General features: G+C 37.4%; 1 protein-coding gene across 4 annotated transcripts in view; it reads left to right on the top strand.

Annotated features, from left to right (window-relative positions):
• Nucleotides 1-24,639, top strand: part of MAEA (macrophage erythroblast attacher, E3 ubiquitin ligase) — a 48,717-nt gene extending 24,078 nt beyond the window's left edge. For all 4 annotated transcript variants that reach the window (XM_042053271.1, XM_042053273.1, XM_042053268.1 and 1 more), the window contains 6 exons: nt 10,725-10,847; nt 13,772-13,848; nt 19,903-20,011; nt 22,925-23,058; nt 23,753-23,948; nt 24,352-24,639. In XM_042053271.1, the coding sequence (XP_041909205.1) occupies nt 10,725-10,847; nt 13,772-13,848; nt 19,903-20,011; nt 22,925-23,058; nt 23,753-23,948; nt 24,352-24,447 (735 nt within the window). In that variant the 3' untranslated portion in view covers nt 24,448-24,639. The remainder of the gene's footprint in view (nt 1-10,724; nt 10,848-13,771; nt 13,849-19,902; nt 20,012-22,924; nt 23,059-23,752; nt 23,949-24,351) is intronic.
• The last annotated feature ends 283 nt before the right edge of the window (nt 24,640-24,922 follow it).

Raw genomic sequence — 24,922 nt, 5'->3', positions numbered from 1 at the left:
AATGCACTCTCATGGCAAAGACAACTCAGCAGCACTCTGGGCACTGGGATAAGCAGCAGCAGCAGAAGGGGGGTGATCCAGCCCCTCTATGCAACCCTGGTTAGACCCATCTGGAGTGCTGTATCCAATTCTAGGCTCCCCAGCAGACACCAGGACTTGGGGAGTCTCCCTGTACTTGGAGATGCTCAAAACCAGAACGGAATGGGAAAGATCCTAAGTAACCTGTTAAAGGTGACCTTGCTTTGAGCAGGGAGACTACACAGGTTTCAGAGGTCCCAACCTCATCCATTCTGTGATTCTGTTCCTCAGATTGCAGGGCAAATGGCTGAGGTGCCCTTTGCTGCTCTTTGGAAAGGCTGAAGGAAGCACCTCTTTCCAGTTCAGTTGTAGCTTGGGAATCCCAGGTTAAACACTTTCCAGTAGCTGTTAGACCAGTCTTGGGAGCAAGTCTCAGCCTGCTTGTTCTAAGTTTCTTGTGGGGCTCCTGAATGTGAAGAGACCTGCAGAGCTGCCAAGGTGCTGCATGGGTGAAGCAGGTCAGAAAGGATTCTGCTTCGGTGACCAAAGGAAAACCATTAAATCATCCCTGTATTTGAGCAAACTGCTGTGTACTATTGGCAAAGATTGTGTGCCACACAATTTAATAGTTTTTGATGGGCTGTGACGAATTTTAGGCTATTTTCTAAATTAATTACCTTCATAGGAATGATAGGCTGTTAAATCTTGTAATAGAAGATAAGTACTTAAAAACCATGGTTATAAACTAGGAAGCAAACAGAATGGAAAGAAATGCTGGATGTGAAAAATTATAGGGAAGTTTTAAAAATCAGAGTTATGAACTAGCTCAAGTAAGGAATAACTTTGGGCATAGGGTGTTTATACAGCATAAAGTTACAGCAATATAAGAAATAAATTCCAAACATTAAGTATGTGTTATATGTCTTTAAAGAAAAGTAATGCTGCTTGGGAAAGTAAACCAAAATGTGAGTAATATTAAAATAAGAGCTGACAGTCAAAGACAGAAATGTCATGTTTGTGCCAAAGTAAATATGGGGCAGAGGGGATCCTATTGTGGACTTTTTTCTTGATGTTGTCAGGCTCCCTAATGATGTGAAAAACAGTTTGTGTTAAAGATACAAACTAGATGTTAAGGGGTTCTTATTGCATATGAATAAAACTCATCAGTACGGGCTTATTAGACTACATAGACTCAAAATAAGGTCATTATTACAACCTTGTAATGCCACACCAATATAAAACACCTATTTTCATCTGCAGATTCATATTTTCAGCTAGCTGGCAAGGTTGTCTGTTAACCTCAACTTTGTTATTTCATGTTCTGCTACACTGCTATCTCATTTCTGTGCCATTAATTGATATGCAAATCTAGTTTAGGAGGTGTGGTGTTCCATTAGGAAGTTGGTTTCTGTTTGTAGATAAATTTTATAATTAGGCTATGTATGTGGTGCTTAGTCTACTGTTTCTGCAGGTGGTGGGGTTTAAAATTTTATTTGTTTTACCAGCTCTTTCCTTAATGGGCTAGGAAGAAAAAATAAACATGTAAAGTGTCCTTACATTCTTTGCTTAATTATGTATAGCTGTAGTGATTTTTGCCTGTAGGACTGAAAACAAGCCCAGATTCTGAAGCTACCAGTCTCCCTTATCATACGCTGTAAATCCTCTTTCCGTCTTTGCTTAGCTTATTTTAGTAAAAGAATGTATCTCCTTGCCTTAATACTCATGCTGTACAAAAGCTGTACAAGTGGCAGTGTTTTTTCTGTGAAGAATAGCATAAATTCAAACCAGTGTTTAGTGTGTTGGGGCAGGGAGCAAATGATTTAAAAGTCTATAATTCACTGAGGAACAGAAGAGCTACTACATCCCTGGGCAGGGTAGGCAGTGACACTGTAATGCAGGTGAATGCTTGAGTTGAAAAAATTCTTAAATAGCTTAAAACTGGTTAATTTTACCTTAAATCAGGGATTATGCATATCAATTAAAGTTCTGCCAATTAATGTTCTTAAATCAGTAATTAAGTATGTGCATCATCCTTCAAAGATACTTAACTAGCCCTTTGCATTCATACCACAATGTACTTTCTGCTTTTGAGAACTGGGGGAGAGGAAACTGAGTAGTGCATTGACTTCTGAAGTTTTGTCTAGACATGTGACCATTGTCAACATTGGTCTGTATTAGAAGGGCTTCTTGACAGTTCAAGCAGTATGGACAGTTGACACAGTCCCAAAAAGATAACAGTTTTCTTGAAGTGGGACTTCTGATCTCCAGTTACTATCAATGGTTTTTCTTCTTGAGCAGAACTTCTACATCTGTGGTAATGATTATTCACTGGAGAATATCAAAACAAGGAAAATACTGAAAAGCCATTCTAAAAATATTTAATTGTCTTTCAGAGTAGTAAATACATTTATTTTTTTAAAAATTGTTTAAATAAGGAATAGTAGTCACTGGAAAAGCTGATTATCTTCCATTCTTCTCTCCCTCCAGTTTGGTCCAGTTAGTCTTTTCTACTGCATCATTGCAGCTTCAGTTCTTGCAAAACTGTTTTTGGAGGGATTAGCCTAACTAGAAAAGATACCTGCAACAGATTCAAGTGTGTTCCACTGTCTTAGTTTTGTTACAGAAAGCTGTGAAATCTTACTTGATGTCCTGTGGTATAAGAGAAACTTGAATTCTTAAAGTCAAGTTTCATGGCTTTCGACCAAGTACCTGATCTCTTCTTTTTTCCTATTCTATATCAGTGTTCCTTTTTTCAGCCCCAAAGTTAAATCTTTTCTTGCTTTATAAAAGTGTTCCTCAGCACTGTGATATGGACCCTTCAGCTGACACCTCAGTAGAATACTGCTGAAGGATTTCCATCTGCTACGGGGCAAAATCTTACTGAAGCTGCTATTTTTGATGTAATCCATTCCCTGAATAACTGTTTCTACTTGATGGCTCTCTCAGAAAATGGGAGATGGAAAATAACCTGCACATTTGAGCATCACAAAAAGGAGCAGTATTACTTCTTAACTAAAAAAGTTAAAAGCTGATTAAACACTTCTTCTAACAATCAAACAAATGTACCTTTAGAAATCCTCCTTGTTAAGATGCATAGTCCAAGAATGGCTTGTAGGCAAACACACACATGTATTAAAGTAATTAATCAAAACACATTTATATTCATAACAATTCGATTTTAAATAGGTAAATAATATTCAGCATAATACTTGAATGTATTATTTACTTCACTGTCATGCAGAACATAGCCAAGCTGACTTTCCAGATACAGGCTGAATGGTAAAAGGTGTCTTTTGCCAGGAGCTATTTGTGTCCCTCTCTGGTGACTCGCTGTTCCCACACTAGACATGTTACAGAAAAACTGTGTATGAAGGAGCTCCTAAACTAGCATGACTGATTTAAAGGGACGAGGATTTTAGCTTGTGCTGCTTGGAGTTTCCCTGCAGTACCAGTCTATAGAGAGCTACTCGGAAACTCCTTTAAATGTGTTTTGGCTGTACCTCGCGTAGGCATGGCAACTTTGAGTAGATTGGTATAATGAACGTCTGTCTGGGTGTGTTCATCTGAATTTCAAAGTGCTGCAGTTCCTGCACAGCCTTACATCTGCAGTTTGTCTCAAGCATCTTGAGGAATTAGAATTATGTAAATGTGAAATAGTCAAGATCGAAGCAGAATAACAAACTTCCTCATTACAAATCATTTGACACTTCAAAAGCCAACAACATGAATTGTGCTATGATGTTGAAGATCATATTTTTTTCAGTCCGTTTAGACAAAGTGGGTTACCTGTACTGTATCACAACTGAGCTAATTTATTACAAAATACTTAGTCTGGAATGCTGGTGATGCAAGAAAAGTTCTTGAATTGAAATTTTATCTAAACGGGGAATGGTGTTACCATACCTGGAGATTACCCAGGAGTAGAAGAGATTTGGGTTATGCCTCTTCTTACTGTCTTTTCTTCCTGCCAGACATTCCTTCAAAGTGTAAATCTTACCTCACATTTAACGCTTGCTCTTATTACTACATTTGATGATAGGATAATGTTTTGTTAGAGAATGTGTGTAGCTGCTAAGACAGACTGAGCCTGCATGGACAACAGCTGTAGGGCTTGTGCTCCACTACCAAAGGATTGGGTGCCTTTTCTCTGCTAGAAGAGGCTGTGACAGAAAACGAGGCGCTGTTTTTCTGCCCAATGATGCATATTAAGCTCTAGAGGCTTTGTTACACTACTGTAGTGTAGTCATTTATTACTGTACTTAGCGTGGTGTAATGTGCTGGTGGGTAAAGGTGCAGCCATTTGCTGAGCTGCAAAAATTGCTGAGGCAGGAGCAGAGGATGCATTGGGAAAACAGATTGCTAATAACCAACCTCTAGTGCTTGCTCCAACTCTTGAGGCTCTTCCAAGCAGCTTATGTCCTTGAGCAAAAGAAGGTGGATGAAACACTTCTTTTTGCTTGGCTCTGGAGCAGTCAATACCAGAATATGTATAGTTTTGGTGACCATACTTTAGAAAGCTGTTGGAAAAACTGGAGGGAGAGGATGACTGGAAAATGTTGTGGATGGGTGCTTTCGGTAGGTGTGAGAGCAGAGGTCAAATACCAAGGAGTTTTGTAATCTAGTCAGAAAAATTGAAGTTGGACACAAGTTTAGAAGATGAATTAATCACTAGAACCAATTAACAAAAGTACTAGTATCCTCTAATGTTATATAAAGACCGTGCTCTTCTGGCAGACACTAAGTGTAAAATACTGGGATCCTTCAAAAATAACCAGGCAGAACTAAAAGGTCTGTACTATGCTGAGGGTATGGAAGATGCTCTCATGTGAAAGCTAGACTGTACACAATGGGTACTATGTTTACTTTGTAGACAAAAACATTTCTGGCTCTTTTGTTGGTGAATCTGTGGTTTGGCTGTCTGTCTTTGCATTTTTCTCCAGTAGCTAGCTCTGCTGGTGGCTTTGAGTAGGACATTCTGTCAGTTACTCTGTTTAGTTTCTCTCTAATCCTGTTAATGTGTGTAGTATTGTAACACTTAATAGTAGCTTAATGAACTTCAGACAATGTTATTTTATCAGCAGAGAGTAAGGAGGCCTCTTACTGTTAATTTGTGCCCCACTTTATCTGGTCTTCAGTAATTGTGGTGTTGCTGTATTGTCACCACCTATGCCATTATTTTCTTAATCTGTGTCTCCCTTCAATGTCAGTGCAGTTCATACATACCCTGTGTTGACTTTGAAGAAACTGTTACTCCAGCAGCCTTTTATTCCTGCCCTTGTATAGGGGCAGAGGAATTGGATTGTAGTCCCAGTTCTTGTTACTGCCATCAGAACCACCTGCACTGTCCCACTCTTCACTTACACCTCATTTTTGCTTCCTGCACATGTTTTCAAGTAGGCAGTGTGACTGTGGTGTGTTCCAGGCTTCCTGCTCCTGCCAAGTGATGCCTCTGTCAGTATTTCCTCACTTTGGAAATACACTGACCTCTTCTTTCCCAGCTGCTCCTGTCATCTTACCTTGCAGCTCCTTGTGTTTGCCTTCTCCCTGAATTGTGTAACAGTGATCACAGCCTGAGAGGATGCCTGGATTTGCTGTGTGTTCGTCACAGGGGAAATTATAATAAATGAATATATTAATATGGAAGACTAAATTGACCTCTTTGTTTGTAACTGTTCATTACTACATTTCTATTTCACTTCCATAGAACTAAATTATACGGAAGGTTGTGTTGCAAGTGGAGAGTATGTGAGTAGTCATTAAAAGCTTAACACAGCTTTTTCTGAAGTTGTTGTTTGAGTGATCTAAGTGTTTATTGTATTTCATATACAAGTAGTTTACCATGCTGCTGAAGGCTGAAGTGCATCAGCAAAGGCTTTTTTATGAGGGTAGTGTTCTTATGCATGTAATGTGTATAGATAGACAGTCAATCTTATTAAAGCTGTTACTGGTACATGCTCTTGGCAATGAGCCACTGATAGCTTGAGGCATACTGGCCTATTTTCAATTTCATATTGATGTTAGTAAGCAATTAAAAATAAACAAATTGCATTTTTAAAAAAATACATGAACAGCATCTTATGATACTATGAATTGCTTATTTTATACAACAAATAGCCTGTTTTATGAGAGATGCTTTTTTCACTGAGGAAACTTTCTTTTCTGCAAAATGCTGCCTTTTCTCACTGAATCAAATATTTTATTTTACCTTGTTTAAGCCTAACTTTTCTTTTTTGACAAATTAATCTTGTTTTGAGAATAGCTTATGGGAGATTTGAAAATATCAAATGTTGTGTGTTCTAGTAGTCATTTCTGGTTGGTTTTGAGCCCTGTTAAAGATTCACATTTCATATGTGAAATATTCTGGGGTTTATATTAATACATAAATGTTCATATGAATTATAAGGGATTTTATCACACATTCCTTCTGATAGCTTTGCAGACTTGTGACTGGAGATCTCATAGAGTAAAAGTACTTCAGCTCATGTGCAGAGTGGAGACCAATGGAGAGGAATGACTTGACCTGACTGCTCCAAATTTTAAAATGTTACATAAAAATCCTCACGTGAACACTGCATGAATTTCTGTACTTATTTTGCTACTGCAGAAAAGATGGTTTTGTTCTTTCTAAGCTATTTGACCTACGATCTAATGCAAAGTTGCTATTTTTGTTGCATCTGGTGATGAAAATTCTGAGCAGTTTTCTTGATGAATTTGGAGCCACACATGTAGATCTCTGTTTTTTTCCAATTCACTGCTGAATTCCCTTAATTGTGCACTATCTAAAGTTACAGCCTTTGTTTGGCTTTAAATTCAGTTTAAATTCACATTTTGATATGTATTTGCCAGTTTGGTTCACAACTTTATAATAGACATAGCTGTATTTAATTTTAAATTCATGTGAAGCTTATATATCTGCCAGTTAAACTAAATTACCCTGCTGCCTTTATACATACCTTCTCATTATTTCATGGCTATTATTCTTCAAAACTTTCTCTGTATTTTTGTGAATCATTTCTTCTTTTCTGTAACGCAACCACATAAATTCATTAAGTTCTGGACCCATTTTTGTTGTTCTCTTAGTTTTGGTGTTTCAGACTAGTGTTCACTTTTGCTGCAGCCTTTCCCTCCAGTGAGGGCAGGCGCTGGAATCTCCTGAAAACAAGACCCTGCTAAGGAGAGCACCCTGGCAAGGAGTGAGATGCCCTGAGAGTTCAGCCCCTCAACTCCTGCTCATGCTTACCAGAGAGTCCAAAAGCTGTTCAGAGGAGGGGATGTGCATAAACATGCTTGAGATGTTCTTTACTAAGAACCCATCTGAACAAATAGGATACAGCTTTTATGTTGGCCAGGAGTACGTATCTAGTAATCATCATCATAAAGGCATCCTCATTCTTCATAGTATTTTATGCCTAATAATTGGAGTTCTGTGCAGAATCATAGGGTTGGTAACCTCCCTCCCTGGAGGCACTTGCAGCTTAAAAAGAAGCAGTGATATTTTAAAAGCTATATATATGTAAATCAGGCAGAGCACAGGGTGATGGATAGCTGTATTCTTGTTTAAATAAGTATCTCTGCTTTCACTAAAGTGTCTTCAGCCTTCATGTGCAGTTTTCTCTAATAATAAATGTCTTTCTCTGGAGTTTTCACTGTTGTAATGGAATTAAATAGTTCTTCTATGATAAAGTTCACCCAGTGTTGAAATAGTTACCCTTCTGATACCTGGTTATTGACTGTTGTATAGACGGGAAACTAGTTTACTTTAGTCCAGTACTGTTTTTTTAAAGCAGAAATTATAAAATCCAGGTGGTACTTCCTGGTTTGTACTGTGCTCCCTCCTTGAGTGGGTAATTGTTGCTGATACTTAATGGAGTGAGTTCTCCTCCTTGAGACATTTGAGACTTTTCCAGTACAGTTGTAGAACTAAATGAAAGGTTCATGTAGATCAGTATTCCTGCCCAACCTCAGGTATTGTGTATTTGTAATCAAGTGATTTAGGCAAAGTTGTATATAAAGGAGGCTAGAAAGTCTGTGCTAAGAATTATGGTTTGATCAAAGCACTGAAATAATCTGTGTGCAGGGTCGGGTTCTCCTTAGTTCTGCAGTACTGGCAGGAGAGTATTGCAACCCCTGTTCCAGTTTGAAAGCTGAAAGTGTGAAATGAAGAGAGACGTTAGTGTTGTAAAGAGGGTAATTAAGGAGTTAGAATTCCTTTTTAGTTTATATACAATTCAGAAAACGTTTGCCATGGTGCTGAATACTGTGTCATTTTGAGGGGGAGTGTGTGGTAACAGATTTCTTGCTTCTGCTTTTTCTGCACCTGCAAAATCAAGTGGCACTATTTCTCTAAAATTGTGTATTTACATTTAGTCAATTTTATATGTAAATTTTATAAGTGAGGCTGCTTTGTAGCAGCCTCTTAAATCTTAATCCTGTTTTGGGAGCTGAGAAAGACAATGTTTCTGTATGGTCTGCAGCCTGTACTTTGAATTGCAGAATACTTTCAGAAAGCTATTCAGGATTGGGGTCTTAATGAGGATTTTTTTGACTGGAACATGAGATACTTACTACGAATGCTAAACTGGTTCCTGTCCATCCAAGATAAGGCAGACGAAGGAGTACTCCTGACTGGCCTGTGTAGAAGAGCTGTACTAGTTCTGGTTAATCCTCTGATACTCCTTTCTTCTGTTTCCTTAGTCCTAGCTAAGGAAGAAGCCCCAAGAGTAGGCACCACCAGAAAAGATAGGAAAGTATGATTGGAATAAAAAAAACCCGTGTGGCATGTGGGGTTTTTAAAGGTTTATTGCCTAATTGTGTCTTAGTATTTTTGTGGTTATCAGTCTGCATGATTAAGACTTCTAACTACGTCTAATCAAATGCAAAAGCTGTTTCTGTCTCTACAAAAGGATTTCTTAATGCCTTTTTTATATTGTTCCTTAACTTTCTATCGAGTCAACAGAGAAGAAAATCCTATTTATTGGTGCCATTTAAATGTAATTGTTAGTTCTGAAAGAAACTCTTTTAATTTAAAATGTTCTCCTCTGTTTTCTGGATACATACTGTCTATTTAATAGAGAAGGCTGCCAAGCTTTGACTTCTTTTGGCAACAGCAAATCAAATTAGCATTTCTGTTAAATAGAACCTTTTTCATTTTAAGTTTTCAAAAGCAATGTAGAAATTCTCTTTTTATTTAAGAGTTTTGTCTGCCTCGGCAGCAATCGCAGTCTTTTTGCTCGTAGTAGAGGGCTGCTATACTAACACCTGATTGATACATACAGATAGCTGGGATTCTCTCACCAGCTCATGGGCTTGTAACAAATGCTGCCCTTATGCTTCTTTAATTTTTTTTTTTTGTAATGAAGCTTAAACTATAAAAAGCTAACAAATGAGATTAAACCAGTAATTTGTTTCTGCTTAGCAGATCCAGTCCTTTTTTGATGTAAAAGAAAATGCCTTTGCTTTAATTTGGTGTAAAAGCAAATGCTGTTCATTAAGAGGGCCCATAGCTCAAATAAGGTTGAGGGGGTATATGGAGATGTTACTGTTTGTAACTTAAATGGAATTGTCTTTCCACTCAGCAGCTGTATGGAATGCAAGCAAGATAATTAATATGACTGCATTATATGTCAAGCTACTTACACAGATGAGTTAATGGGCAAGAGGTATTTATATGGTCACCTTATCATGCACAGGGGAGTGATGCACTTTTCTTCCACTTGAGCATATAATCAGAAAAACTTCAGACCAGCAAAAAGATTCTCCTGTTCTTGTAGGAATACTTTAAAAATACTGTTGTGGAATAGGTTGGCATTCTTTCAGTCCATTTGCCAACACATTGCTAAAATACATGAATTTTTTTTATCCCTGAGGGTATGGGAAGAGTCCATTAAAGTCCAATCTCAGTGGTGTTCTGTAAACTTTTAGCTGTCTGAATGCTGAGCTCAGTCTGACTTACCTGGATTTGATACCACTAGAGCTGCGGGAGGCCCTTTATTCTTTTGGTGATAAATGGTTTTGTTGCTATGATCATACAACCTATAGAATAAATGTTAATGTTTTGGTTTTGAATTTCAAGTAATGAAAAATTTAGTAAAACCTGCAAGTTCTGCTGCACTTCAGAAATGCATATGGCTTGTTTTAAGTTTCTGTAGATAACCATTCTGATAACCCTAACATGATTTACTCCACTTTTCCAATAGTATTAGACTTCCTGTATTTATAAGGAAAAACTGGCTAATGAAATGTAATATGTGAATGTGATATAGCTGATGCTAGTTCTAGTTTTCAGCTTTGTCTCACAGAAGGTAGGACTTCTAAGACTTAAGTATATTCAGCTGTTCTGACAGCTGACAATGCCATCTTATTTCTGAGAATGGTTTTGTTCACTAGAGCTGTGGTAATATTTGTGATATTAAGCATGTCAGTTGCATAAAAGTCTGCAAGATTCTAGGTATAATCTTTAATATTTTTCTTTATTTTTTTGTTCTAGTTCTGTTATGTAACTAGACTCAGAGAGCTGTTGTCACTATCAGAACATTTCAGTCCTTGGAAATATCCTGTAATGTCTTTTTACAGTGAACAGTTCTAAAAACCAGAAGTCTTGAGAACAAAGTCTTTTGTATCTCTGTATTCCAGCTAAGTTGAAGAATTGCTGTGTCAAGTATGAGTACAATTTAACAAGACCTTCTTTCCTTTTTTGTTTTTTGAAGGACTTGGTAAATATTGAGATGTTTTTAACTGCTAAAGAAGTGGAAGAGTCATTGGAGAGACAAGAGACTATGACTTGCTTGGCTTGGTGTCATGACAACAAATCCAGACTCAGAAAAATGAAGGTATGAAAATGCAACATGTTCACATTTTGCTTAAACTATTTTCTAAACTACTTGGGTGCTGGATGTGGTTAATTTGTTTTAAACTACAGGTCTTGAATAAGGTCTTGTATAAAAGTAAGGACAGTAGGTATAAAAATCTTCTTAAAAGGCATAGGTAGTTGGAGCTAAACAGGCTCAGAAATGTCAAACCTGGAACTGAGTGATAGGTCATCTGGATTCAGTGTTGTCTCAACAAATTACGCTCAAGTAAAATACAATACTCGGTTTGGTGTAATTTGTAAACAAATAAATGCAGAAATACGTAGTGTCTTGATGCCTGTAAACTTACATTTATAACTCTGTACATCCTGGTGAGACTATAATTCGGTTTATATGTGAAGGTGTCTTACGAATGAGATTAATTGGTAATCTAAGAGAAATTTCATGCAGATTTTAGTCTTAGCAATTTTTAACTGTTGAATATAAGAAGATAAAACTTTAGAGTAAAGAACTAACTTGCTAACACACTAAATGTGTTTTTTTCAAAAACAAAAGCTGGAATCCAATCAAGTAATAAACACAAAAAGTCTTCCCCAAGCATTGAGTACCGTGAGCTGAACATGCTGTGTACTTGTTGCTATGCAGTCAGTTTAAATTTCCTTGTCTCCTAAATTATGCATTTCAAAACATGCCGTAATCTTTTATAGGGCTTGCAGAAATCTGTTTTTAACTGATATTAACCAAAATCCCTGCCTCCCTCAAAGATGTTTGTGTCTTATTTTTTTAAACTAAGCACTTTCTTTAACCAAAAATGTTTGAGTGCACTTAACAATAAGCAAAGAGTGACATTCTCTGTCACTCAGGGGCACCAAACTGAGAACGAGCCAAAGATGGGATGCAGAAGTAAATCGGCCAGTGATTACTCTAGAGAAAATGATGGTCTTGTTATGGAAACCATTAAAGGAAAACCAGAATTTGTATGTAAACCACATTGCATAATGATACTGCTAAAAAGTCCCCCTTGTGTAATCTTAAAATGTTAAGTAATGTAAGAAATACAATCTGAACATTTTACTTTTTCATCACCAATTTTCAACAAGCAATAAGCAAGGGAAAAATCTTCCCCATCCTCTTTTTGAAAAACGAACTACAACAAAAATCTATTTCTGCAAGCCTTACGCTTTTTTCTTTTTCTTTTTCGTTTCTTTTTGAATCAAACAAAAACCAAAGCTAAGGCTGTGAAAGATCAGAGTTGGAAGAAGATAAATTACTACGCTTCTTTTTAAAACACAAACATTTCTTCTGCTTCTAGTTGCTTAGCTACTCATCAGTGTTAATGCTCTAAAATCCCAGCCACCACCTACCTGAATGCAAGCCTTATCTAAAATCTGAAGTGTTTGGTGGCCTGGGAAGGCAGTCATGTAATCTTTACAGATGTGAGTGATCTGAAATCTTGAGAGCTGCTGTGGGATTGTTAAAAGGTATACAGTGTTGGAATGCATCATCTGATTGTCTAGGACTCTCTGCTTTAGTTACACTTTTCTGCAGAACCCATAGGGCCATTGGCTTGCACCTTAATTGAAAATTCATGTGTTTGTCATGTGGGTTTTGCTATGGAAACGTCTTAGCAAAATAGGAAGCCCTGGGATTCAGTATCATTAACCATTAAAAAGCTTGATCAGATTTTTAGTGGAAGCAAACTTCTTTAAAATTCTAGATGAGGGATTTGTGTAGATTTGGATATCAAGGTTCTTTAAAATAGTCCCATTGAAAATCTCAGTATCATTTTCTGCTGAATCTGGGCTTGAATACAGAAAAATGAATAGTTGCAAAATAATTTTTTCTGTTCCTTAAACAAGTAAGTTTTAACATATGACAGAATGCATCATTTTTATGTTAAAATGGCTTATGTTTTAAATCTTAAATAAGCAATTGTTGCAATTTGTGCATTAGTCACCCCAGGCAGCTAACTGATAGAAATTTGGAGTTGCTCAAATTCCTGCTGAAGTCACTGAGGAATTTTGATATGACTATGCTGATGGACAATAAACAAAAGGCAACTATTCATTAGAAACATGGGTAAAGAAAAAAACGCTCAGCAAGTGGAGCGGAGGAACTCAGGGAGTAAAAATCCTTTACATGATTCAGAGCACTTTGGGTTTTCATTATTTTCGTAAGGTAATAAAACAGTTGACTGTGTCCCTATAAAGAAGCATAGTGATTTGTTCTTTTATGGGAGGCGGGAGAATCTTTTTATTTTTAATTCCACATATTCAAAGTTTTTTTATAGATTTTGTGAACTGGTGATGGAATTTGATTTAAAGGGACACTGTCAACTTCGTTAGGCTTCAAATTTTACCTTTTTCCCAAAACAGGTAAATGCCACTTGGTTTTCTTGTTTGAGACTTGTTTCCAGCATGGCTTTTAGATGTTTGACAGGAAGAGTGGGATAGAAGCTTGAAGAAAGGGAGGGCATTGCAGCAACTTAAACTTTGTGCTGTTTTTTTTTTTTTTAATATTGGGGTTTTTAAAAAACATTCAAAGGCTTGTTTCTTCCTTGGAGTCTTCTGGGTAGACCTGTCCAAATTATGACATAGCCCCAAACTACTGTTGAGTCTACTACTTTAAATTGTAAGAAAGTAAAAAGAAACCACCTATTACTCTCATTTGTGTCTCAGGTAACAATGCTTTCAGTCATTAGGAAAAAGTTCGTCCCTGCTGATGGGAGGCAAGAGTAGGAGGATTTTGTTTGCTTTTAGGGATTTCTTTGCTGATTTTGTCTGTAGAGTCAGCATTTCAGCTTTTTTTGCGTGAATGCCTAAAAGCAAGCAAACAAGGTTGCATGTTATTAACACTTTCTTTTTTGTTGTGCACACACAGTCGTTAACAAACCACGCGGTGCAACTTTGGCACCATCTAAGACCCTGTCTTGTCTTTAATCTCAGAGCTGTCTGGAGTTCAGCCTAAGGATTCAGGAGTTCATTGAACTCATTCGACAGAACAAGAGACTGGATGCTGTGAGGTATGAAATTAGGATGCTTTCCAAACAATTTTTTTCTTAACAAGATGGTATTATGCTTCATTAGAAACATGTGACTATTGTTGCAACACCCAGAAGCCCTGTAAAGCCTGTGAAGGGTCTCGCCTGGTATTGTCATCAGTCTTGGGATTTAAGATGGGCTTGAATTGTTTTAAAGGCAAAGTGCCATTCCACAGATGTGCCTTTTTAAAGAATTGATGTTGTCACTGAAACTCTGCATCTTCCTATTCTTCAAAATCAAGTTTTAGAAAATTAACCTGTTTTCAAAAGTAGATGGATTTTCTGGTGGCATATAATGTGTAAATATATATTCACTATATATTCACCCTTAACTAGTTTTCAAAAGGTACAGCTAGCTTCTCATGGCAATTCATTACAGTTTTAATCATCAAAAATACTAAAAGGTTAATGAAACCTTCATCTAAAGCTTTAACATTTCTATTTTGACTGAATTCTCTTCTGCTTTGCTATCTTCATTAAACTTTTTATTCTGCAAGTTACTTGCAAGACCGGGTTCACCTCCTGTATTGATGCCTAATTTAGAGTTCTGTGTGGTCATGGGTGGGAGAGGGATGAGCTGTGTTAGGTTTTCCTCACTCCCTTCCTCTGGCTCCAAATTAAGAAACCAACTCAATATCCATTTTCACCTCTTCTGAAGTAGTTCAGTGGGGACTGCAGGGGGAAAGTAACAACCCCCAGTGGGGCTGTGAATCAGTAACAGAGGTGGAGTCACACCTCAGCACTGCCTGACTTCAACCACAATACAGTTTTTCTGACAGTACTTTTTGTACCAGCACATGAAGCAATTTATACATCTGAGTTAATGGTCCTGATTTAAGGCGAAATAATGTTCCAGGATAACACAGGAAACTAGTCCTGCTGAAATAAGTAGAATTTTGATACTGGGACAAAGAAATGTGTTGATAATTTGATAAGCAGTGACCTTGCCAGTGCCAAAGTACAGTGCAGCTGGCAGAGCTAGTGGAGCTTACATGTGCCCAAGGGAGGGAGTACTCACAGCGAGTTCTTTTTTTGTAAGAATATTTAAACCTAAAGAGAGGTGAGAAGTTCATGGCCAGACCTGAAGCTTTGCTGATGCATCCTGATGACAACACTGTTGCCACATAATATTTCTATGTTAAGGAAGTTGCAAGTTCTGCTGCCTTTAAACCCAAACTAGGTACTTCAGAAATTGAAACTTAAATTTGTGGCAGAGCTGATATTTTGGTCAGAGCAGCACAGATGTACAGAAAAGTATCATAATGTATGCACAGACTGAAAACATTCTAGCATATTCCCAAGTGTAGATGGAGAAGCTCTCCTGCAGGGCAAAGTTTTAGGGTTAATTTCAGGTTTTATTTTTAATTTCATTCAAAGCATGGCTTGCTTTGAGCTAATATCATTCCTACTTTGCCCTACTTGCACTTAAATTGTCTTTGCTCTGGTCCCAGCCAATGCAAATGTGCAATCTGATAAACTCCAGCTAATTTTAATGTTAATAATTAAAACCAAACATAATAATTAAAAACAAAACCTACAAGCTAGCATTTAGATATGTGCACTTACCCTTTGATAGAATTATCAAATCCTAAGGAATTGTCAAGTACTTAAGAAAAGGATGAAAGAGACTCAACTCCATTGTCTGTCTTCTGAAGCCCATGGTGCTCTTTATATCAAATGAATACTGTGCCTTTAGCTTTATTCTCAGTTTGTTTCTTTGCCAAGTGTGCAGTCATGCATCTTAACAATGAGTAGTCCATGCTCTAAAAACTATTTTCTTTGAGCTACAGCTTCCTTATGTAGCGTGGAAACCAGAGGGCAGGCACAGAGCTGAAATAAGGAAATAGGCTGAGAACTGGGACAAAGCAGATAAGGTCCTTCTGTATTTTATTGTTACTGGATATTTGTTTCCCTCTCGTCCCTCTTCCACATCAGAAGTGGTAAAATTTGCAAGCTGTCAGCCCTCAAGAGGACACAGCATGCTTTGTGTGGAATAACCTGTATTCCTGAAGTCTCTGAGGTTTACAACTTAGAGCTCCTGTCTATATTGCAAACAAGACATCCCTATTATCCCTATTGAGTGTTGGTAAGGGTGAAATGTGCATATTTCATATACCTGCTGAAATTCAGGGTTGACATACATTTTATACTTGGCAATTATAACCTGCCAGTCGTGGCAATGCTGCTTTAACTTCATAACCAATTGTAAAAGGAAAAGGAGCTATGGAAGTCTTTCTGTATCTTAATTTACTCCTTTCTAGCAAGATGAGTTTTGATTATTCTGTACATTCAGACTTCAATATCTCAATGCTTCCTTTCCATAATGGGGCTTTAAAAATGTAAGCTTTTACCATTGTGTTCTACTTTGTTTCAAAGCAAATAAGTAATGAATAAGGGAATACATTTTGGGGAGGTGTGGCATAAATCTCATTGCTTCTAGCAAACCCTTGCAACTTGTGGTTTTATTAGCTTGCTTCTGTTAAGTGCCTGCAGCAGGATTCTTTCAGTATTGTGTCCATGGTGCAATAAATAGGTCAGGCATCCATTAGAAAGCAAAGAAAGAGGCTGTTTACCAAGGAGTTTCCTGTATGAGTGGAACTGGGGGAACTGACATTTTGTTGAAACGCAGCTGGTGTTTAAATAAGTTTGAAAGCTTCTGCTGCCTGCTGAGAACCTCTGAAGCGACATTGCTTTTACATTAAAATTGATGTGCACGTTAAAATTACACATCTTATTAAGTAAGTGTTTGAATTTGTGTAGCTTTTTAGAATGAGTACAAACAGACTTTCCTCTAAGGTACCTTATCAGAGTAGCCTTGAAAATGCAAGTTTCAAGAATGTAAAAAACTGTTCTTGAATAGAAAGAGTAAATCTATTAAGCTTAAATATAACACAAAGTTTTTTGCTAATATCATTAGCCTTTAACTCTCAGTCTCTAGGGTTTTTTGTCAAATTTGTACCTACTACAGTAACAATGAATGACTGACACCAATTTCACACTTTAGGAGCTCTCACTAATTTCATTCTGGGAAATCTGACAGGATTCTGATATTTTGCTCTTAGGCAATGCCAGAGAGACACAAAGTTCTCAGCTAAAAGCTCAACAAAACATCATGTGCACTTCTTGTTCTAGGACTACAAAGGATGAAAAGGAGTTAATAAGAGCTGATGGTGGGCAAAGTTAGGAGAAAATGGCTACAGTCTATCACTTTAGTCAACTTCTCTCCTACAAGGATGAATGAACACTTTACTTTTTTGGTGGGGTGGGGTTGAACAGGGGTATAAAAATAATAAAACTTTTGAGCACTTTGAGTATAAATTCTGCAGATTGTCATAAGGATCTGAGATAAAGGCATTCAGGCATTGGCCAAAAATCAGAGTAGAAACAAGTCCTTTCTTGATAACACCTTATATTTGTGTTCAATTATTGCTACTGTCCAATAAATATGTTCATTTTTATATTCAGGCATATGTAGGTATATAAGCTGTACATTGCAAATGTGTATCCTTTTGTAACAATTTAACGTACTATTAGTGAACTGTAGGTCTTCAAGTCTTTGTAAATATTTGTCAAGTACAATAGCTCAGCTGTACCTGCGTGGGCTGGAGGAACACACAAAAGAAGATGGACTTCGTCCTCGCAGAGTTTACAGAATCATTCTGGGATTCAAAAAACAAAATTTTCTGCCTATTACTTAGATATGTCACAGGAATTTAGTTAGTAGATTCAGGGAAGGGTCTATTGTCAGGATTTTAAAAATACTACCTAGAAAAATTAAGCTCCCTGCTTTAGCTATAGTGACTCGTATGTGCTAACGGTGGTAAAGACATTGCAATTAGGCATTGTAGTGTTCACATAGACCTCAGGAGCATAACAACACTTGCACAGAGGTGGAAATAGCTGAATGACAAGGAAAGGGGTGAATAATGGCATGAGAGCAAATAAGGTGTTACTTCACTGTTGTGTATTCCCAGGTAACTTACAGTACTGTGTCTTGCCTCCCAATCTAAAAAAGATTTGAGTGCTATGAATTAATGAACTTGCTTCACCTTTGTAAGATATCTTGCTCCATTTTAATTTTTCAGTGTTGGCTTTCAGTGGATAAAGTTTAGCCATAGCATGCAGACCTTGTGGGAAACCTTCCTTGTTTTTCTTTAAAGAACACAGGAGGGAGGGAAAGTCAGGAGATGAAGGCTAACTAACACAATGTCACTTTGGAAAACCTAACTCATTCTGGCTGAACCCAAAACAGCCACCACATTCCAGTGTGTTCAGTATTTTGCAAGTGATGGAAGGCTGATGGCCTGGCAGGGAGGAGAACCTCAGTATTGACCAGGCTGGTGAAAACTGAAGTGGGCTGGTGAAACAGTTTTACAATCACAGAACATAACTGCACTCTAATCAGTTCTTTTGAGAAGATTTTTTTTTTTTCCCTTTTATCTCTCATGCATGCACAGATAGTAATTTAACTGGTAGATCTGAATTTTTTGGTTTGCCTAATCTTTGTTTTCAAAAGCTCTTGATTTCATCTGCAGCTCTCCACTGTTATTTTAGCTTTCTTCCAGTGTGTCCAGGCTGTCTCTTCTCTCAGGCCAGGGACTTTGTGCTTCTGCCCTCCTAACAGTAATCACCTGGGGAACAATGTTTACATTCCTGAATTGCTCACCCAGCATAGGAAATTGGGTGGAAACAGTCTGTCCTACATAACTTCCATTGCTTCCTGGCTTGGGTGGGAGAGGAAGTGGGAGTACTGAAACACTGCTAAAGAGACTGTTCTCATGGTATTGATGACCTCAGTGCAGTAGCCAAATTCAGAATTGGAGAAAGAAACAACTTACTTAGGTTTTCTTATTCAAGCCATGGGCATATTGAAAATATTGTCTATTCCTAAAAGTAATTTAGGAATTCGTAAAAGACTCTTCAAAAGTTAAAAAAGAGCAAACTCTTACTAGAGTACTTGAGAGATGGCTTGGTATCTTCTCCATAATAAAAACTCTGCAAAAGTCACAGCATAGGGAAAACTTCCCTACACTTAGCAATGCCAGATATTCAGTATAACGCTGGTTCCGTACCCAGCCCACTGTGCTACATCTGTGCAGCACTGAGAGCAGGAGCTTTTAGCAGAAATGCTGAACTAATCATGCAGCTTAAAGGCTGAAGGGTTTTCCTGCACACTTACAGTCCAGCTTGAGAATTACTGATCTTGGGAAGACTAGGCTGGGGAAACTTTCATATAGGGTTTTTAAGTAGTTGAATATCCTTATAATCTGGTAATAATTTTGTGGTTTTGTACTATTTACTGAAAAATATTAAAATTTGTATTTTTGATTTAAATGTTTCTGGTAATACAATAATACTATTTCAAATATCAAAGCTTTCAGCCATGTGTGTGTCCCTTACCATCTGTATGTGTTAAAGTATAAAAATTTATACTAAAGTTCTAATTTTTTTTTTTTCTTGGCTAAAAAAAGTGCTCTTAACAAAGTGTTTCCTATTACATTGCCCTATAATTTCTTGTACTCTGCGCAGAAAGTGATATTGTCTTCTAGCCTGTATACCTGCTCCCAAAAAGTCATTTATTCAAAATAAACATTGCCCCAAATGTCAGTATAAACAAGGCAGATACTTGAACACTCTTGATGTGTAATGGGTCTGGAACAGCTGATGTTCAGACTGCCTTTTTCTCACTTGTGAGTGTACGCCAGAGGAATGTCATACACGGAGCCTGCATGAGCAGAGACATTTCTTCTAATAATCATGGTTGTTTTAGTTCTAGGTGAGGCAAGACTTCACACTACTATAAAAAGATTCTGGTTTCTAAGAAATTGCAGTGTAAAAATGCTAATTCTTAGTCATTCTTGCATTCCCATTTGCAGGATGTGTTTTTTCAAGTCCTTTAAATGTACATAGAGCAGTCTTGGAGTTCACATACTGAGAGCAGAATCTAGAGGTTTTCTCCAAAATCTTCCATAATTAAGTAAATTTACTTGATTTGGAAACAAGGCTGTCTAATAAAGTATCAATTCTCTATTTCAGACATGCAAGAAAGCACTTCAGTCAGGCTGAGGGGAGCCAGCTGGATGAGGTTCGACAGGTGATGGGAATGTTGGCCTTTCCTTCAGACACTCATATCTCTCCCTATAAGGTAACATGCTGCTTGAAATTCAGTGCTACAACACAGTATTAAAACAGATGTTTCAGTTCTTTTTTCACCACAGGAAAATGCATTGATAGTATCAAGATAAATGTTTTTTTTTTAATTTTACTTCCTAAATTCCGCCTTTGTAAGAGTTCTTAATTTTAGTAACCAGTCCTTGTACATTAATCCAGAAAGTATTTGTATTGTTTCAGTGGAATTGTAGTACTAACATGGATTCACACTGAGCTAGGCTTACCATAAGCCCAGCACTAGAGATCTGTGGGGCTGGAAGCACAATAATTGAATATACAGCAAGAGGCAGAAGATGGGGAAGTACAAAGAAAAAAAAAAAAGAGTCTTGTTCAACATACAAAACTGTAGCTTTAATACACCAGCAGCAGTTCTTAATTCTACTTCTCACATTACTGTTGTTGCAGTGATTGGCATGAAGAAAGGAAAGATGATTTGAATGATCTGAAAGCAATATTTTTGGTCCTTAAAATAAGTGTTCATTTATTTGGATTATGCAAATTAATGTAGATATTAGTGGTAATATCTACATCTAAATTTAAATAAAGCAAAATTCATAGGTAGCTACTGTTTCTACAGTCTGAGTTCTGTGGTCATGTGCTAATTCACTTCTTTTGAACTTGGCTTTGGAGGCAGAAGGTAGAGAAGAGTTGAGTTGTCAAAGCAAGACAAGAATTCCATGAAATGCCAAGCCATTATGTGGCAGTGCCAGTATAAACACATTTTCTAAACATGATGATGAAGTCATGGTTTAACAAAACAAACACACAAAAAACCCCTGAAATGAACAACCCGCAGAATTAATATGAATTTCTTTGCTTATCCCAGAGTCCTAGAAGGATCCTGGTATTTTACATGCTTGATTTGATCTGAGCTATGAGCATAAATGATAGATGTGTTAGAAGACTGGGTGTAAGATAGAGCTTATCATTATTTTAGTAGTTCGAAAGAAACAGACAGGAAATAAAAATCCTGTCTTTTATTCTAAGGGCTAGTTTGGGGGGAGTGTTTTAATGAGGGAGAACAAGGAGAAAAGGCTAGGATTGTTTCATGTACAACCATACAATGAGAACAAATTCCCTGATACTTATGGATATGACTTAAAACATTCTAGTTTATGGAAGTTAAGTTTTGAATTCTCTAATAATTACCTAGTTCAACACAATCACAGAGCGTGTTTTGAGTTACCTTTAGTATCTTCACTATGAGTTCTGTGCATAAATGGCTTCCTAAAATGCCTTTAAGTAAATTCTTCTTAAATCTGTGACAAAGTTTGTGAGATCCTATCTCTAAGCAACTGATTTTTATTAATCCAAGGAAAAAAGCATCTTCTGTAACCAATGAATAGAACTTTCTCTGGCTTTTCCTCTTTCAGGACTTTAAGGAAAATGTTTACTATTGTGGCAAAACAAGCTACTTTCTTTTGATATCCCTTGAACAATCTTATGTCACTGTGCCTTCCATTAGACCAGATTCCTTGGAGCCCAATCCAACCTGTCCTTGAACCAGAGAATCATTGAATTGTTAAGGTTGGAAAAGGTCTCTGAGATCATGCAGTCCAACCATCAACCCAGCACCACCACTAAACCATGTCCTCATCTGCTGTGTCCACATGGTTTTCTCCAGGCTAAGCACCCCCAGCTCCCTCAGCTGCTCGTCATCAGACTTGTGCTCCAGACCCTTCCCCAGCTCTGTGCCCTTCTCTGGACTCACTCCAGCCCCTCAGTGTCCTTCTTCTTGTGAGGGGCCTGAAACTGAACACAGGACTTGAGGTGTGACCTCAGCAGTGCCAGGTTCTAGGGATGGGACATGCACAGCCTCTCTGGGCAGCCTGGTCCAGTATCTCACCACCCTGACAGCAAAGAGCTTCTTGCTAATATCCAATCTAACCCTGCTTTCTTTCAGTTTGAAGCCATTCCCCTTGTCCTGTCATTCCATAGCCTTGTCAGAAGTCCTTCTCCAGTTCTCATGTAGTACCTTTAGGTACTGGAAGGTGCTGTAAGGTGTCCCCAGATTGTTCCTCCTTGTTCCCTCAAAGCATAGCATGCACAGTTGACAATATGATCAATGCAATACATTACAATGTGTATAATACCTATGTGACAAATATTATATAAAGGTAAATAAATATTGTCACTCCTCATGACCAAAGTGCAGGTTATGGATACAAAGGATGAGAAAGAAAGGATTAGGTGTCTGCCTGTATAGATGACACTAGGTATATTTCCAAAGGATCTTCACTTCCTACGTGACTCTTTCACAGCATTGCTTTTAGGGTTCAATATATCTGTGACCTGTGGGTTTAGTTCTTACTTCCATGGAAAGAAAAATCCTGTCTTTAATTACTATTCCCTGACTTTTAGGTAACACACACACCATTATAGAATTTTGTCTCTGAGTAGCTTATGTAAGCTTTCTCTAACCTGGGGTTGTGCCAACTTCTTCAATTTGAAATGTTTTTACAAAATTCTGTAAATATTATATATTGTAAATGATTATCAGCAGAATTAGCCTGACGTGATTTAAAAACAATTCTGACTTTTTGATGTTAATGGTTCGGAGGCTGTGGAGTACTAATGTTGTTTCCTAAGTAGTCCAGTATTCTAGGAAACTAAATGGAAGAAGTAACCTCACCAAGATTTATATACCTTGATTAGAACATCTGGAGATTGAAGGGAGATTGAATATTGCTCCAGCTATTTTAAATAATACTAGATTTAATAAAGTAATGTTAAAAGGTACTTCTTAAACATTATGCATCGGGGTGGTCCACTTCTGTTTTGTGATGGGTTTGCTTGAGTGAGTTTTGCACAGTTTGCTACTCCCAGGCTTTTGCTCCCTGGGACAATTAGATTGAAAGCAACTTATAGTTGTGTTGTTTTTTAACAGGATCTCTTGGACCCTGCTCGATGGAGAATGCTGATCCAACAGTTTAGATATGATAACTACAGACTACATCAGCTGGGAAACAATTCTGTTTTTACTATAACACTCCAGGCAGGCCTTTCAGCTATAAAAACACCGTATCCTTCAATGCAGATATTACTGGGAGTGAAAAAAAGCCTTGTGGGGGTTTATTTTTGGCTTATGGATGCTTTTCAGAGAGTTTAAATAAGAAATGTGACACTTCAATATTTTTGCTCATGAGTTGTTCAGATGGAGTATGAATTGGTCACTATTAAATTAAAGGGAGGTAATAATAAATAGCATTGTGGTTTAAGAAGAAGGCATGCCCAAACAAAAATTTTCTGGTAAAATGTAACATTGTGATTGGTTTGGCTGTTTTTCACGTGTCTTAAATCAGTGAATATGCCTGCAAGGGTTAGTGAGCTGGGTCACAATTACTGGTTTTTAAGCACTGAAACACAAACTTACCTGGCAGGTTTTATGTGAATATTCAAAAATATCTGCATCCTTTGAAATTTTATTGGGTTTGCTGCACACTGTGTTGTGCTGGAGAAGGGCTGGTGCTGGAGTGCTACACCTCAGAAGCTTTACCTGTGCAGGCCGCCAGATACGTGTGGTTCTTTCTTGTTCCTAGAAACAAAGCAAACCCTTGATTCTTGTATGTACACATTAAACTTGAATTAAATATTCCTGTGCATTCTGTCACCTGGGCTCTGTTGGCACAGCTGACGATCTTTTAAGATTTCCCATACAATGGGAAATTAATTATGGTTTCACTGTGGTGATTGTTCCCTAACTTGCTGTTAACAGACAGTGTTATAAAGAGGATGGGAGCTCAAAAAACCCCGACTGCCCTGTGTGTAGCAAATCCCTGAACAAGCTGGCTCAGCCCTTGCCGATGGCACATTGTGCCAACTCCCGACTAGTCTGCAAGATTTCGGGGGATGTAATGAACGAAAATAATCCTCCTATGATGTTACCAAATGGATATGTCTATGGATACAATGTAAGTGTTGGAGTCAATGGCTTGCTGAAGGCTAAAATAGCAGTGGTTTAGAATAACTTGCTAGATTAAAATAAGAGCTTATAAACTTAGTCAGAAGCTAGAAAAATAATTCTTGCAGTAATGTTTTTTTAAGGACTGTATATTTAGCTGCTTAAATTGCTCTTAATGAAGACATATTAATGGTCACATACCTAACTATGTGAATTTGTAACATGAGATCAAATGGCATTGGAAATCTTTCCCTCCAGAGTGCAATAATGTAGAATAAATAACTTCTGGGGGCAAAGATGTTTTGACCTCAGACCACAATATTTTTTTAAATTAAAAATTCATTTCCTAAACAGTTCAGCAATGCTTTGAGTTACTGTTGTGAATATTATCTTTTGGTTTCATTCTTTTTCAGTCTCTGCTTTCTATTCGTCAAGATGACAAAGTAATTTGCCCAAGAACCAAAGAAGTCTTCAACTTCTCACAAGCTGAGAAAGTCTACATCATGTAGGTCCGTAAAACACATGATGAAGTGCCGCTGGAATTTTGACACAGTGTATCTTGGCATACCCTGTAAAGGGGGGGGCCTTAATGTGTGGCAAAGAAGCAAAACCTGCCACCTTGGGGAGCAGACCTGTCGGTGGCATTATTGTTTCTTGCGACCAAAGATCAATGAGCAACAATAAACACTCTTGAAACGAGGGAAAAAAAAAAAAAAAAAGAGAGGAATTATGACTTAAGTTTGTACTTGAATAAAAAACACAAAAACAAATTTTGATTGTTAAGGTTTTGTAACATAAGGTCAAAAATTGGACTCTTCTCAAAGAAAAGTACTTTCATCTTCTAAAGGATAGCTTTCTTTAAAGATGGACACTTGCACTGGGGGAAAAGTTACAACAGATTTGAAATGAAATCCATTTTTTTTCCCTCTTTTTCACAATTGTCCAAGACCCTTTTGTTATCAAAGATCTCAATACTACCAATGT

The sequence above is a fragment of the Corvus kubaryi genome, unplaced genomic scaffold, assembly GCF_017639235.1.
Source record: "Corvus kubaryi isolate FWS band 111438036 unplaced genomic scaffold, C.kubaryi_AGA036_p1.0 split1-131, whole genome shotgun sequence".
NCBI lineage: Eukaryota > Metazoa > Chordata > Aves > Passeriformes > Corvidae > Corvus > Corvus kubaryi.
The sequence above is the reverse complement of the archived record's forward strand: the minus strand, read 5'-3'. Positions and strand labels throughout refer to the sequence as shown.